Below are 14,921 nucleotides of genomic sequence, written 5' to 3'. Positions count from 1 at the left end.
TCTAAAATCCAAATTCCAAAAGCCATAATGCCGAATTGTCAAAATTCTAAAATCAAAATCCCGAATGGTCAAAATTCCAAAATCCAAATCCCGAAAGCTAAAATTCCGAAAGCCGAATTCCTGAACGGTCATAATTCTAAAATCCAAATTCCAAAAGCCATAATGCCGAATTGTCAAAATTCTAAAATCAAAATCCCGAATGGTCAAAATTCCAAAATCCAAATCCCGAAAGCTAAAATTCCGAAAGCCAAATTCCTGAACGGTCATAATTCTAAAATCCAAATTCCGAAAGCCATAATCCCGAATTGTCAAAATTCTAAAATCCAAATCTCGAAAGCCAAAATTCCAAAATACAAAATCCCGAAAGCCAAAATTCCGAAAGCCAAATTCCTGAACGGTCAAAATTCTAAAATCCAAATTCCGAAAGCCATAATCCCGAATTGTCAAAATTCTAAAATCCAAATCTCGAAAGCCAAAATTCCAAAATACAAAATCCCGAAAGCCAAAATTCCGAAAGCCAAATTCCTGAACGGTCATAATTCTAAAATCCAAATTCCGAAAGCCATAATCCCGAATTGTCAAAATTCTAAAATCCAAATCTCGAAAGCCAAAATCCCGAATGGTCAAAATTCTAAAATCTAAATCCCAAAATTCCAAAATACAAAATCCCGAAAGCCAAAATTCCTGAGTATAAAGCAAGCGTGGGTGTAATCGTGGGAATAGCTATGACACTTTTAAGAATTCAGGCCTTTAAGTTTACGGGACTTTGACTTTTCTGAATTTTGACTTTCGGGGTTTTGGCTTTTCAGTATTTGGGCTTTTTGGGATTTTGACCGCTGTCCGTTATATTAACTTTTTATAATTTCTTTACGTTCTCACATTTTTATTTCGTTTTTTTCTGTGATCAAAGTTTGAATAAAATTTGAATAGCCGGATAATAAAATGTCACCCAGTATATAGGATATTAGATCAGACAGTCAAAAATTGTAGGATATACATGGTCGTCTTTCGAATCTACTGTCCTGCGGTTAGTAAATTCTAATATCAGGATGTTAAATTTCACTACCTGGATAGTAAGTTTTACTACGGCTAGGAGAAAGAAGTGACCATAGAGTAGAATTCAGTGTCCATTAAAGCTCAAGAACGGTGATTAGTTGAAAAAAAAAAAAAAAAAAACGGATTGTATATTTCTTTATTAGTTCCAACAGTAAAAGAACTTAAATTTCTGATATTCATTTATATTTTCTTAGACATATGGTAAATTTTTATCAAACTCTGTCACATTCAAATGTAAATTGAATTTCTTTTGAGTTTTAGAGGAAGAAGAAGAGTGGTATAGAGGGAAACGACATATACAAAACGTTTGAGAAAGAAAGAGAAAGAAATTTTGATTTCATGAAATTTTCTCGATCTAAAAAGTGTGGCAGAGAATTTATGATCATTTTTTCTCAGAATTGAGGGGTTATGGCTACAAAATAATATTAGGTGTGCTCACGCTAGAGTTCTATACACAGTATCAATCATTAGCGTGTAAACATCTTATCATTTAATTGGTTTTAATTCCTGGATTAATTTTTGCGTTTTTCACATTGCCGCATTAGCATTAGATTCCAACTGAGAAATATTTCTAATACTTGTGAATTTCATTGGCGAATTTCTAATGAATAACAAACAATGTAATAAGAAACTATCTACGGAATTTTAAGCAATTCCACGTGAAATTTCCATTTATATAGTGTTAAGTATTATTTATACTGTTGTATTTTTTTCCAAACAAATTTTATTTTCCCAACAGAATTTCAGAATTTCTACAGCAGAATAAGTTTTGGCTATAAAAAAATTAATAAGGCGTCAGTCTTATCCAAGAATACCCCAAATTAAAGAAGACTTACATTTCAAAACCTATCTGCTTCTCCTACACAAATTCCTATGTCCTTGACCTAATCCTTTTCCTTTGAATCCTAATAAATTGCAATATGATTAGCTAGATATTTAAAAATATTTCCTTTTATTTTACTTACAAAATTTCCGTCTTGTCTAATGCAATATTTGACTCAAAATGGCGAATGCCTATTTCTATTCCAAATAACGCTTCCTAAGGGCCGTGACAGACCTGAGGATTAGTCGAGAGACGGCTTAGCGTAATTATATTCGACATATTGGTTAAACCTCATTTCAACCATTTTCCACTAAGTCGTCTCTCGGCTTAAGTCTTAAGTGTGTCTAGGGCATAATTCTAATAGACCTTTCCAATGAAATTCAAAATTATTTAAAATCCTAACTGACAGCCTTTTCTTTTTAATTCAATTAGTAACATATACTTTAACTAAATATAATATTTAAATCCTAAAAAAATTCCAGGATTAAAAATAATTTGGCATCAATCTTATAAATTCTATAACAACTGCAATTATTTCTGCAACAATTCAAATGAAATTCCATTCTTCATTCGTATTTCAATAATTTCCTAATCGATCTTGTGAATGAAAGCCCCATAGTACAATATTCTTTAACCTTCCATTAATTCACCAGAACATCTTGTATAACATAGGAGATTAATCTTTTGCCATGAATTTCATTTCTTTAGTCTAGATGCCTCAAATATTTTGTGTTATAATTTCCTCTTTTCAATATTCTTCTGATATTTTCAATTAGAAGCATGCCTTTGCATTTTGCCTCCAACTTTTCAGAAATGGGAATTTTCCAATCAAAGTCCCATCTTGTTTTTTTCTACTCACAATGGAATTACATTTCCTCATCCCTTGATGATGCGGAATGACTATCTCCTTTTTCTGTCATTGTTCCATCATTCCTTCTGTTTTTTTTATATATATATATCCTTCTTGTTTTACAAAAAGCTTCAATATGAGCCTTTTCAGCTTTAGCAATCCATACCGTGGCTTCTATATATAGTTGTTTTGTCCAGCTCTTTTTGTTTTGAGTATTGAATTCATATTGAGAGAGTTCTTTTGCTTTTCCCTGTGATTGTTTTTATGTAGAATTTGAGTGAGGACAAGAAACCAAAGATTGTCCCTGCTGGTGAAATCAATGGATTCGGTGGGAATGACACCAAAATTGATATCAAGGAAGAAGTCTATTCCTCATCTCAGGAAGATTTAGTGAGGAAAGCCCAAAATGACACGATCCTTAGGAGAATTCCTCAAGGTGCTGAAGCAACAACGGTCTTGGTAAGGATATCCTTTAATAAGATTTTCAAAGGTATTTGTTGCATGGCATCATTTTTGTTGAAAAGGTCGGAGCTGTGGATTTCTTAGAACAGCCTACAATTGCCTTTGTACGTCTGGCTGAAGGAATCACTATGCCAAGTATCACTGAGGTACCCATCCCTGTGCGGTTCCTCTTTATTCTCCTGGGGCCAAAGAACATCGAACTGGACTACCATGAAATTGGTAGATCAATTGCTACGCTCATGTCCAATACTCATTTCCACGATATCGCCTACAAAGCTGATGATCGCAAGGATCTCCTATCGGCCATCAATGAATTCCTAGATGATTCCATTGTGCTTCCACCGGGAAATTGGGAGCGACAGGAATTGTTGCCAATTGAAGAGCTAAAGGCCAAGAGTGAACGCATTCGCAACAGGAAAGTCAAGGCAATGCAGGAGAAGAATAAGGACAAGCAACAGTTAATTGCTGATGAGGAGAAGCGTCTTCTGGCTGCTGCCGAGGGAGATCCCGGTGGTAGGAAACCCACAGGACCTCTAGAGAAGACAGGAAGATGGTGGGGAGGAGTGATTAATGACATGAAGCGTAGGCTTCCGATGTACAAGAGTGACATCACCGATGGCCTCAATACTGAAACTCTAGCTGCGAGTCTCTTCATGTACTTTGCTGCCCTGTCCACTGCCATCACTTTCGGTGGTCTGGCCTCAGATAAAACCCACAATCTTATCGGGATCTCCGAAACTCTAATATCTCAGTCAATTGCTGGGATCTTCTTCCATGCTGTCTGTGGTCAACCTTTGGTTATCATCGGTACTACGGGTCCCCTGCTCCTCTTCGATGAAGCCCTGTATGAATTCTGCAAGGCCAATGGCTTTGAATTCCTCACAATGAGGGTCTGGGTTGGTCTATGGCAGATTGTTATCGCTCTGGTGGTCTCTGCCTTTGAAGGCAGCGTCTATGTACGCCTCTTCACAAGATTCACTCAAGAGATCTTCTCTGCCCTCATTACGCTGATCTACCTCGTAGAGACAGCAATGAAACTCGTCAAAGTGTACAAGAGACATCCTCTCTATGCTGAGTACAACTTCAAGAACGTAACTCCTCCAGTTCCACCGGAACCTGTATCAACTGTTGTAAGTTACCTCACTGGCAACGACACAGAAGATCCAACGGAAGTCACCACAATTTTGACAACAATTGCCGAAGAAGTTTCGAATATTGCAACAACTATCCAGGAAAATGTAACTAGTGCCATAACAACAACTCTCACAACTCCACAAACTCAGGAGATTGCTGCAGTGTCGGACAACAGTACTCTTCTTCCACCCTTCGATGACCTGGGTCCACTCAATCAACCCAACACAGCTCTATTCTGCACAATTCTCACCCTGGGCACCTTCACTCTCGCCTACTACCTTAGAATCTTCCGCAACTCTCACTTCCTAGGACGCACAGCCAGACGTGCTCTTGGAGATTTTGGCGTACCTGTGTCCATTGCCATCTTCGTGGCTGTGGACTTTATGATTCCCCAAGTGTTCACCGATAAACTCTCAGTACCCGAGGGTATCTCACCCAGTGATCCCGAAAACAGAGGCTGGGTCATCCCATGGGGTCCAGTACCCATGTGGGTACCATTTGCCTCAGTCATTCCAGCCCTTCTAGTATATATCCTCATTTTCATGGAAACTCACATCTCCGAGTTGATTGTCGACAAACCCGAACGAGGTCTGAAGAAGGGTTCAGGACTCCACATGGACATTGTACTCCTGTCCATCTGCAATACTGTTTGCAGCTTCTTTGGCATGCCTTGGCACTGTGCAGCAACTGTTCGATCAGTAACTCATGTGTCATCAGTTACAATAATGTCCAGGTAAGGCTCTACAAGACCATTTTAATTCTTTTGCATTGCTATATCTTTTCCTTCACGTGTTAACTCTATTTCACAATCCACTATACAGTAGACTCGTAGACTCTCTCTCAATTGGGCATTTGGGGCAAAATGTCATCCGGTTTATCGATAGATTTGGGCGTCAAAGCCTTTGTAAATTCCACAAAAAGCGCTCAATTATAAAGAATCACGATAAAATAGGAAGAACTACAGGGAATTTTAGCAAATTAGCTTCATAATTAAACGTGAAAATTGTCAACAAAATTTTTCGCCCGATTGAGAAAGAGCCAATTGAGCGAGAGTCTACTGCAGAGGTGTGCAAGAAACCGGTGAAACCGAATTAACGTCAAAATAAGTTTGTTATTAGTAGCGTTTTGACCATTGACGTATATGTTTCATTTGACGTTAATTCGGTTTCAACGGTTAGGGATAAGCGGTTGAAAATGAATGAATGAACGGTTTCTTGCACACCTCTGGTCTACTGTACATACGCTCAGTTAGAACAGGGGAAAGAACACCATGAAGATAACTTCAAGGTTCAAGTGTGTTATGTATTTCACCTGTTCAATATATTAAATATTAATTCAATCCTTAGCGCCAATAAAACAAGATCTTTGGAGTGAATTCTTAGCGTCTTATTTTTTTACTTGACAATTCTCTGCACAGTGAAGTTAGTTACAAAACGAGAGAAGTCTGAACTTACAAATGATCTATGCTTTCAAGTTTTGGAAGAAGAAAACTGTCGTGAGCGACATCTAACAGAATTCATTTAAGTCTCCGGCTTAACCATTATAACATGTCTGATACCTAGTCCCCGGCGAGTGGCTGTTATAGTTAAAGACAATTTCTTACTTTCACATACAGATGCGAAGGGTAAAGTGCTATAATTTGGAATTAGTGTTACAAGTTGGACAATTCGCCGGTACAAGTTGGACATGGCTTTTTTCATGATAAATACAGTAAAAATTTGTTTTTAAGCACAAGAAAGCAAATTATAAAACTAAAGCAATAAAAATATACAAATAAAAATGAAGTACTAAATTTATCAAAACAAAAAGCCATGTCCAAATTGTACCACTACTGTCCAACTTGTACCACTTTACCCTAATGGAAATTTTTCTGCATTCGAGACCGTTACCCGATATATCAAAATTGAGGTTTTCTTTGTGTACAAAACTCTGGTCCTTGCAAAGAAGGATAAAATAAACTATCGTCTAAATGCGTTCTTATTCTGAGAAGTGTAAGTTTAATTTAGGATCAATTTATGAGTTGACTTCAAACAGTTCCATATAAAAAAGAAGCCGGGGGCTAGTCTGATACCCACTCATGATAAATCCAAGAAAATTTCCTGGAAACTGTTTTAAATTCAATTGTTTGCTTTTGCGAAGGCTTTTAATGGAAGTTCCCAATGTTAAAGAGTATTCGGAGGAAATTGTTTAAATTAGCTTAAATTCTTAGTATCAATATACACAAATACCCTCAAAGAATTCATGCGGAATTTTCCTGGAATTTTTTCTACATTGTAACTTCAATATGACTACCTACGTATATAGATGGTGTATTAAGGATGTTTGAAAAATTTTCCTATGTCTGATAAAATTCATCAGAAAGGTATATAATATCAATATTTAATATAAAAATCTTTCAAGGGAAGTTCCTAATTGGTGCACGAGTTGTTGGAAAAAATATTTCCAGTTATTCTAATTATAGCGCAAATATTATGTTTTTTGTACATTTCTAATGAATACGACGACAAGAACGACAAGCATATCTAATTTTCAACATCTTGATAATAAAGTCAACGAAAGGTCCAATTTTCCGCAAGGATAAAGGTCGAGTTAATACCTGTTCGGCAAGGAACGCTTGTTGACAGTTTCGTTAAAATTTTGACATTTAATCAGCCGGCGTTTCTATTCCGGCTGATTATGTCTGGGCGCGAGCTCTTTAGTGGCCGAGAGAAATCCACTCGCACACCCCGTAGATGCAAATTCTTCTGTAACGACTTCTTTATAACATAAAGTACTCGTTACACGTACTCAAGAATTTCCGGGGTGTGCGAGTCAATTTCTCTCGGCCACTAAAGAGCTCGCGGGTGCGAGTGAGAATTTCAAAAATTGGGCCTCAGTATTTGCGAACACTTTTTGTTGATGGGGTTGTTCTTTACAACTCTCTCCCTGTGAATGCTAGAATCTCACAGGATGGTATTGCAAGGCACTATCAGTCTAGGTCAGATGGGAGTTAGGAACATTCTTGTTCTTTTTTCTCTATTTAGGGTAAAGTGATATAATTTGGAATTAGTGTTATAAGTTGGACAATTTGCCGGTACAAATTGGACATGGCTTTTTTCTTCATAAATATAGTACAAAACTTGCTTTTAAGCACAAGGAACCAAATTATAAAACTAAAGCATTAAAAATATATAAATAAAAATGAAGTACTAAATTTATAAGACAAAAAGCCCTGTCCAAATTGTACCATTGTCCAACTTCTACCACTGTCCAACTTGTACCACTTTACCCTATGCTATTTTTTCTTTGGTACTTTTCCTTTTTTTTGTTTTCTCTTTTGCTCATTCTTCATTTTATGTAATACGAATGTAATTTTGCTCTTTTTCACTTTCTTCTTTTTTATCAAACAATGTAAGAGGGGCAGACTCTATCTGTTTGAGAGAAATAAATATCAAATATCAAATATCAAAAATATGTAAAGATGAAAGGGATCATGATCTTATACTAGTAAGAGTTTTGTCTTTAGGCCAGTTATATAGGCCTTGTCAGATGTCTCAGGTCCAAGAGACGAAAGAATCCACAACCTCGAAGTTATAGTCTTCCATCCATTCTTGGGAGGAATATCTTACTCAAATCTTGATGACTCTGGTAACTCCTTCGGCTTCTTAGTCCTCTGGAGTTCATCTGTTAACGGTTTTAGACTTCTTGATCTCTAAACTGCTTGTCTTGACCTCTTTCTCTTAAAACTCCTACAGCATCGCCCAAATATGGGTTTCTATGCTCAACCCCGAAGACTTCTCATTGCGGAGCTAAGCATAGAAACCCATATTTGGGCGATGCTGTAGGAGTTTTAAGAGAAAGAGGTCAAGACAAGCAGTTGAGAGATCAAGAAGTCTAAAACCTCTAGCAGATGAACTCCAGAGGACTAAGAAGCCGAAGGAATTACCAGAGATATCAAGATCTGAGTAAGATATTGCTCCCAAGAATAATTTTTGTGAGACGCTTTGCGCTCCTGAAATTATTCTTTTCCCTCCATTTCAAGTGTAGTGATACACGCTCCTTAACTCTTTCCGGACCACAACATCCAGCGAACGAATTTCAGTAAAACTCACTTTATTGTAAGTCTTAGTGATCAAATATGATACTTTAACAGAGAAAGAATTTTTTCCTCCTCTGGGAAATTGGAAAACTCATTGGTACTCTCGTCCCCAAAAGAACGCAAAGGATACAAACTTCAATTTTCCCAAAGCCAATATTATCGATTTTGTAAACTATTTGGGAGTGTCAAAGGACTCCTGTACGATGTTGATAACTAAAACAAGGTGAATTATTGACCAGTATCTTGTGGGATGTCCAGGAAGTGCTAAAAAAGACACCCAGCTCGTGCTTGTAAACAGATTCCTCATAATATTTTACACATAACACTTTAAAACACATTTCTCTCAACACGATGTTATTGCAGACACATTAATCTTTCTCAAAAGCATAAAAAACACTTCCTGGACAATCAGAATTCACCAAAATCAGGAAGAATAGGAAAAACTTCCCCGAAAGCAATCTCCCTCGCTGTCAAATGTCAAAATTATCGGCCATATTGGCAAAAATATCGCTCTTGCTTGGAATTTTGTTACAAGGTTGGTGCCAAAAAGCATATGGCGGGCATTGGCGGGATAACCTTACATTTGACCTCTAGATTTTTGGGGACGAGAGTACCCATAAAGTTTGAACAAGTTTTTTGAAAATTTAAGAAAAAATTGTTTTTCGAATTTATGCAATCTGTAATTGTTAGTTATCATACTTATTGGCCCCGAGAGGTTTTTCCTTATTCGGGTCTGGAAATATCAAAAAAGTCACAATATCTGCAAGGAAGCAGAAAATCAAAAATTCACTATTTTCGACCAAAAATATCTCAGCTCAGGAGTTAATTGGAATCCTGCAAAAAATATCCTAGATTTGGACATCCTTATAGTTTGTAATCATCCAGAAGAATCGGATTTTTATCGATTCTAGATAGTCTAAAAAAATTGTTGTTTTCATGGGTACCCAGAGTCCCAAAAGGGACGAAAGAGTTAAAGAGTCTTCCCTAAGCTTTGTTCTCATGTCGAATTTCAGCTTTCTAAGAAAGAAAAGAAAGGAGTTATAAGGTAAAATGCTCTCATTTTGTATGGGGGCTATCAGAATGGAGGGTGGGGTGAGGGGGTCGTATGCATGGATAAGAATTTTAAGTAATACACTGACCCTATACCGAATTTCATCAAGATCGCTTTAGTGGTTCTTGAATAATTCGTTGTCAAAACAGCTATATTTCGGAAGGATAAACGCTTTTTTACAAGGACTCCCAGCGTTTATTCAATTCAATTCAATTTGAAGTTTAGTTCATGCCTAAAGATGCAATGCTGTTCCTACTGAAGGCTATACAAAACTCATTATAAGTTTTAATTTTGTTTAGATTCGTGTGATATTTGATTTACATAAGTTCAATTACAGTTTCTTTTTTAATTTCTTTAGTGTGTATTCTTCAGAATTCCTTTTTAAGTTATCGTCCTGGGTTCCGGCAATTTTTTAATCTTATATCAGTAACTAACAAAATGCGCCTACTGTCGTTTGTGGCGATTCCAGGACCAGCGTCCATATACTTTTGATCATTCTCCTTTGTTGGAGTTGCTGCTGACGAGGTCATCATGTCAAATTATTGTTCTGATTTAATTTTAAGGACCCATGCTCCTGGTGATAAACCCCATATCGTGGACGTGAAGGAACAACGACTATCTGGCCTCTTTGTTTCCGTGATGGTTGGCCTGTCTGTGGCCATGGCACCAATCCTCCGACTCATCCCCATGAGTGTCCTCTTTGGAGTTTTCCTCTACATGGGCATCGTCTCCATGGTAGGCGTTCACTTCTTCGAGAGGTACGTTGCACCCTTTTTGGAATTTTCTCCAGAAGACATTCCTCCTTACATCCTCCCACGTTTCTCTTTTTTTTTCAGACTAAAGCTCTTCTTCATGCCAGTGAAATATCACCCGTCAGAACCATTTGTGCGTCGTGTTCCCACGTGGAAGATGCACATTTTCACATTCACCCAAGCAGCTGCACTGGGTTGGTATCCCTTTTAAAGTTTCACTTCCTTAGTATCTCAATATAGACTATTTTACGTTTTCCTTCTATCTCTCTATATAGCGATTCTTTGGGGCGTGAAATCATCTTCATTCTCTCTTGCCTTTCCCTTCTTCCTCATCATGATGGTGCCTCTGCGTCACAAACTAGCTACATACTTTACAGCATCAGAACTCAATGCGGTAAGTAAACTCTACTTCTTTTAATATATTCTTAAGCATTAACATATTTTCCCGCCAACAAAAAAAATAAATAAACCCCCCAAAGCTGGACGGAAACAAACCCGACGTTGATCCAGACAATGAACCAGATTTCTACGAACAAGCTGGAATGCCATCGTAAATCCCAGGACAACAAGAAATATATTTATTGACTTTGAGACAAGCCCATTCCCCCTGCAGAAATGCAACCACACCTCATCTTGAAGGATGTTTTGAGACAAACACAGAAAATTTATCTTACAGCCCAGAGACTATAGTTTTGGACAAGTATAAATATTAGTAAGAGAAAAATGGGAAGATTGACAAGGTATATAGAAAGGGAAATATATATTTTCTTAAGAAGAAAGCATATTTACAAGAGAAGAGTAAATGGTTAAACATATATTTATGATAGAAATATTGTTTTCTCTTTCAACACACAACACTTTAAATGGACTTTCCCTCCACGTGGAAAGTTTAGCAGAAAGTATTTTCTTAAAGTATTTTGCAGTATTTTCCCTTTTTAGAATGGAAAACACAATTACAAGAAAACTTTTGCACTTTATACTCAAGTGCAAAAGTAACTAAAAAGGACCTTCGAAAAAAAAGTACTTAAGATTTTAGTAAATCTACCTAGAAAAAACCATATGGTGCTCTAAAAAAATACTTTAAAAGAATATATAATAGTATTGAAGTATCCCATACTAGGGAGTGTACTCTAGAGGAGATTCATTTCCCAAAATATATTACAAAAAAAAATATAGAAGTAAGTTATAGAATGTATTGTAAAATAAAAGAAAAAATCAAATTAGACATTGTTCTTCGACAAAATCAAAAGAACTTACTGAAAATGTTCATTTCATCGGCCAAAATAGTTGTGAGATCTCGTTTTTCCAAGAGCACACAAAAAAAGGTAATTTTATTTTTAGAAATACCTAATCAAAATAAATCACTTTAGTCAAACAATTTTTAGAAATAAATAAAGGTAAATATAACTTTATTTTATTGCAGCGAGGTAGGATTTCTATTCCAAAATAAACTCTGTCATTTTTATAATTTTAGGCCACGCCCATTTCTTGAGATTTGGTAGATTTTGCAGATTTTCCCGAAAGGAAAAATCTGTCTGTTTTCGAACAAGAAATTATGTTCTAATTTAAGGATGTTTTTCTGAGGAATCCATCAATTTGGAAAATTTGAAGGTTGGTACGTTTGGAAGCTTGATAAGTTCAGTAATGTTGTAAATAGAGCGGATGACCAGGAGGAATTGTAAGAGGCTTTTCAGAAGTTTAACGACGAGACACTTTTTACGGACTGAAAATCAACAATAATAATTAAACTGAGAAACATAATCAATAATAAGTCTTACGTCTAACCTTGAAAAGTCCAACAGAGTCTGATTCGGTGTATTTTTGCCTCCATGAACAATAGGGACAAAAATAGCCCAAAAATTTAAGTAATTTTTCTGACAATACCAATGAATAATATTTTTTGCTTTAATGAAAAATATTACGCATGAGTATTGTAGTTTTTATTGCCAAAAGGGTTTTGCTTTAAAAAAAATTGGAAGTATAAAAAATAAATAAAATCAATTATGATTTTGAGAATTTAAAAATTCGCCATTTTTGAGCTTAAATATTTAGTACATAACAAATAGCTAGAGACTTGCAAAAAAATATTCTAGATCCCTTCAACCTTCTACTTTACCATTATGTACCGACATAAGAAAAAAATAACTTTGGGTAGTCAGGAAAAAATATTTTCTTTATGGGACACCGGTGTTCCAATCGTCCTTAAAGGGTTAACTCTAATCTAAAAAGTTTAATTTTTAAGTTTCGTTTTGTTTCTATCAGTTTACATTTGAATTATTATTACTTTTATATTCCTTTTATCTTTTGCGCTTCACTACAAGAAGGAAACGTAATCTAATTTGTGGTATTTTTTTTTAATAAATTAAATTAATAATAAAAGTATCAGTCAGCCCTTCCTTACTTTAGCCTTATTATTATAGCCTTACATCTAAAGAGGAACGAGGAGATGCTCTGAAACACGCGTCATAACGGTCACTGTTGTTGACAGAACGCCATCTGACGGAAATATGCTGAATTAATATTTTCTAGCATTGTAATTTAGACTCTCCCTGCATTTTGTCTTTTCATTTTGTGACTTTAATGGCGAGACACGCATGGCGACGACGACTATAGAATTTTGGTTATTTTCTCGAGTAAGTTGTAAAAATGATGTAAAATTATGTTATGTATTGAATCTAAGAGGGTATTTCTTTTCTTTGCAATAGGTTTATTAAACAGAGACAGACGGATTTAATAGATATTTAAGCAGATATCCAGAAGAAGATTGAAGTCTTATTAGGTATGGGAAAGACAAAGACGATTTATTTAGTAATTAGGACGACTTTTAATCAACTTATTAACTCACCTTGATCAAATCGGGAATTGGCCGTGTCTCGCTGGCTGTAAGACGACGACAAATAAAGAGAATTTAAAAAAAAAATACAGTCCACTCGATTTGATGACGACCACAACAGTCACTAAATTTAAAACCCTTACATTAAATTCTTAAAAAAAAACATTTGTTTATAAAGTGTAAATATTTAACAAAAGAATTTGTCAACTAAAATTCTATTCCGGAAAGAGAATGAAGGAAAATATTCTCAAAATCGGAGCGATGTCAAAATGACCTTTCGTAACTTTGTGCAAAAAATCCATAACTGTCTACGAAAGGAAGAAAGAGCAACAAAATGTATTGTTACTATGATTCTGAAGGTAGGGTATGATCTGTCAATACCCATCGCAAACATACATAGGGGAAACTGGGGCACCACCAAACATGGGGTACCACCAAACACTGCAATTTTTTAATCGGATATTCGACTTCAGAGGATAAGACCTATAGGAATTTATAGGCACTATAGGGATGCTTGTCCACTGAAGGAATGGTCGAGATAGTCCAACTAGTTTTGAAACAAAAATTAGTGTTTGGTGGTACCCCGTGTTTGGTGGTGCCCCAGTTTCCCCTACATACCGAAATTTTGCATATTTTCAGGAGACTTCTTTTGAATAATTTACGGTAACTCCGTAAAATATGCAAAATATTGTTGGCGCCAATTTCTTGGGCTATTCTTGGTACCGACGACGGTTCATAAGTTACGCATTTCAAAGTTATCGCCTCGAAAAAATGCATACATTTTGGGGTACAGTAGACTCTCTCAAATTCGGGCGGGACCGAAATGTCAGCCGAATCAGACAGAAATTCGGGCGACAAAGTTTTTGAAATGCAACGATTTTTTAAAAAATCTTTTTAAAATTATTTATGGACAAAACTTATTTGGGAAGTCAAATTCTACCTCCAAGCAAACAAAAAAATTAAATTAAAAAAATACAGTAATATTAGAGCTAAGTCTCAATTCTGAAATGAAAATCAACATTTAAAAAATTTGGAAAATTTTTGGAATATTTGATATTCTTACGTGAGTAAAATTTGAATAATAAAATCTAAAATTATCTTCAACTGAGATCACTGTCTATATTCAGAATTGTGGCCAAAGTGTCAATTTTGGGATAGTTTTATCATTTTTCCAGTGAGAAGAAAAGTGAGAAAAATTCAAAATTCCCCATTTTGGAAATTTATTTTCTTAAGTGTACTTAAAATAGTGAAATGAGAAACCCTTTCAGAAGTATCAAATAGAAGAATCACTGATGAAACATGAAACATCAAAGAAACATTGCTCAGAAAATCTTATCTCTCCATTAAAAGTAGGATTTATTATCAGATTTGAACAACAAAATATTCAAAAAAAATAGACCTTTACTCGAAGTAGTAAATAGAAAAGGAATTTAAAAAGAAAATGTAGCAAAAAATATAAAATTTATCAACTTTCTCTTGAAAGTGCAGAAATGTTGAAACACTGTGGAAGAATTTGAGTGGAAAATTCGAGATAACTTGCTTTTTAAGAAAATAAAGTATCTGTGATTTGATGAAAAGCTAATGAACAGGTGAAACAAAAGAGGATCAAAAAAGTATTGTTTGAGACGTTGCAAGTATTTTTAAATGCACTTCTATCAGAGTCTTACTAGGAATAGTTCGATAATAAAATTGAAGTAGGGGGAGGTGGGGCTACATTGAGCTGTGGGGCTACATTGTTATACGATTTTTTCGCATATTTCTAAATGAAACTGGGTTTTAACATGATGTAAATTGGATAGACAAAATAATTGTGCATCTAAATAAAATAATTGCAAGGACCAGTTTCATTTAGAAATATGCGAAAAAGTCGTATAACAATCTA

The 14,921-nt window shown here is 35.5% G+C and overlaps 1 protein-coding gene across 12 annotated transcripts in view; it reads left to right on the top strand.

Annotated features, from left to right (window-relative positions):
• LOC129800602 (band 3 anion transport protein) overlaps positions 1–13,126 on the top strand; it is a 73,206-nt gene extending 60,080 nt beyond the window's left edge. For all 12 annotated transcript variants that reach the window (XM_055845105.1, XM_055845111.1, XM_055845107.1 and 9 more), the window contains 6 exons: positions 3,000–3,188; positions 3,254–5,058; positions 10,018–10,212; positions 10,291–10,400; positions 10,482–10,600; positions 10,686–13,126. In XM_055845105.1, the coding sequence (XP_055701080.1) occupies positions 3,000–3,188; positions 3,254–5,058; positions 10,018–10,212; positions 10,291–10,400; positions 10,482–10,600; positions 10,686–10,760 (2,493 nt within the window). In that variant the 3' untranslated portion in view covers positions 10,761–13,126. The remainder of the gene's footprint in view (positions 1–2,999; positions 3,189–3,253; positions 5,059–10,017; positions 10,213–10,290; positions 10,401–10,481; positions 10,601–10,685) is intronic.
• Positions 13,127–14,921: the final 1,795 nt, after the last annotated feature.

This window comes from Phlebotomus papatasi, chromosome 2 (assembly GCF_024763615.1).
Source record: "Phlebotomus papatasi isolate M1 chromosome 2, Ppap_2.1, whole genome shotgun sequence".
Taxonomy (NCBI): Eukaryota; Metazoa; Arthropoda; class Insecta; order Diptera; family Psychodidae; genus Phlebotomus; species Phlebotomus papatasi.
This window is presented reverse-complemented; position numbering and strand designations above follow the sequence as displayed.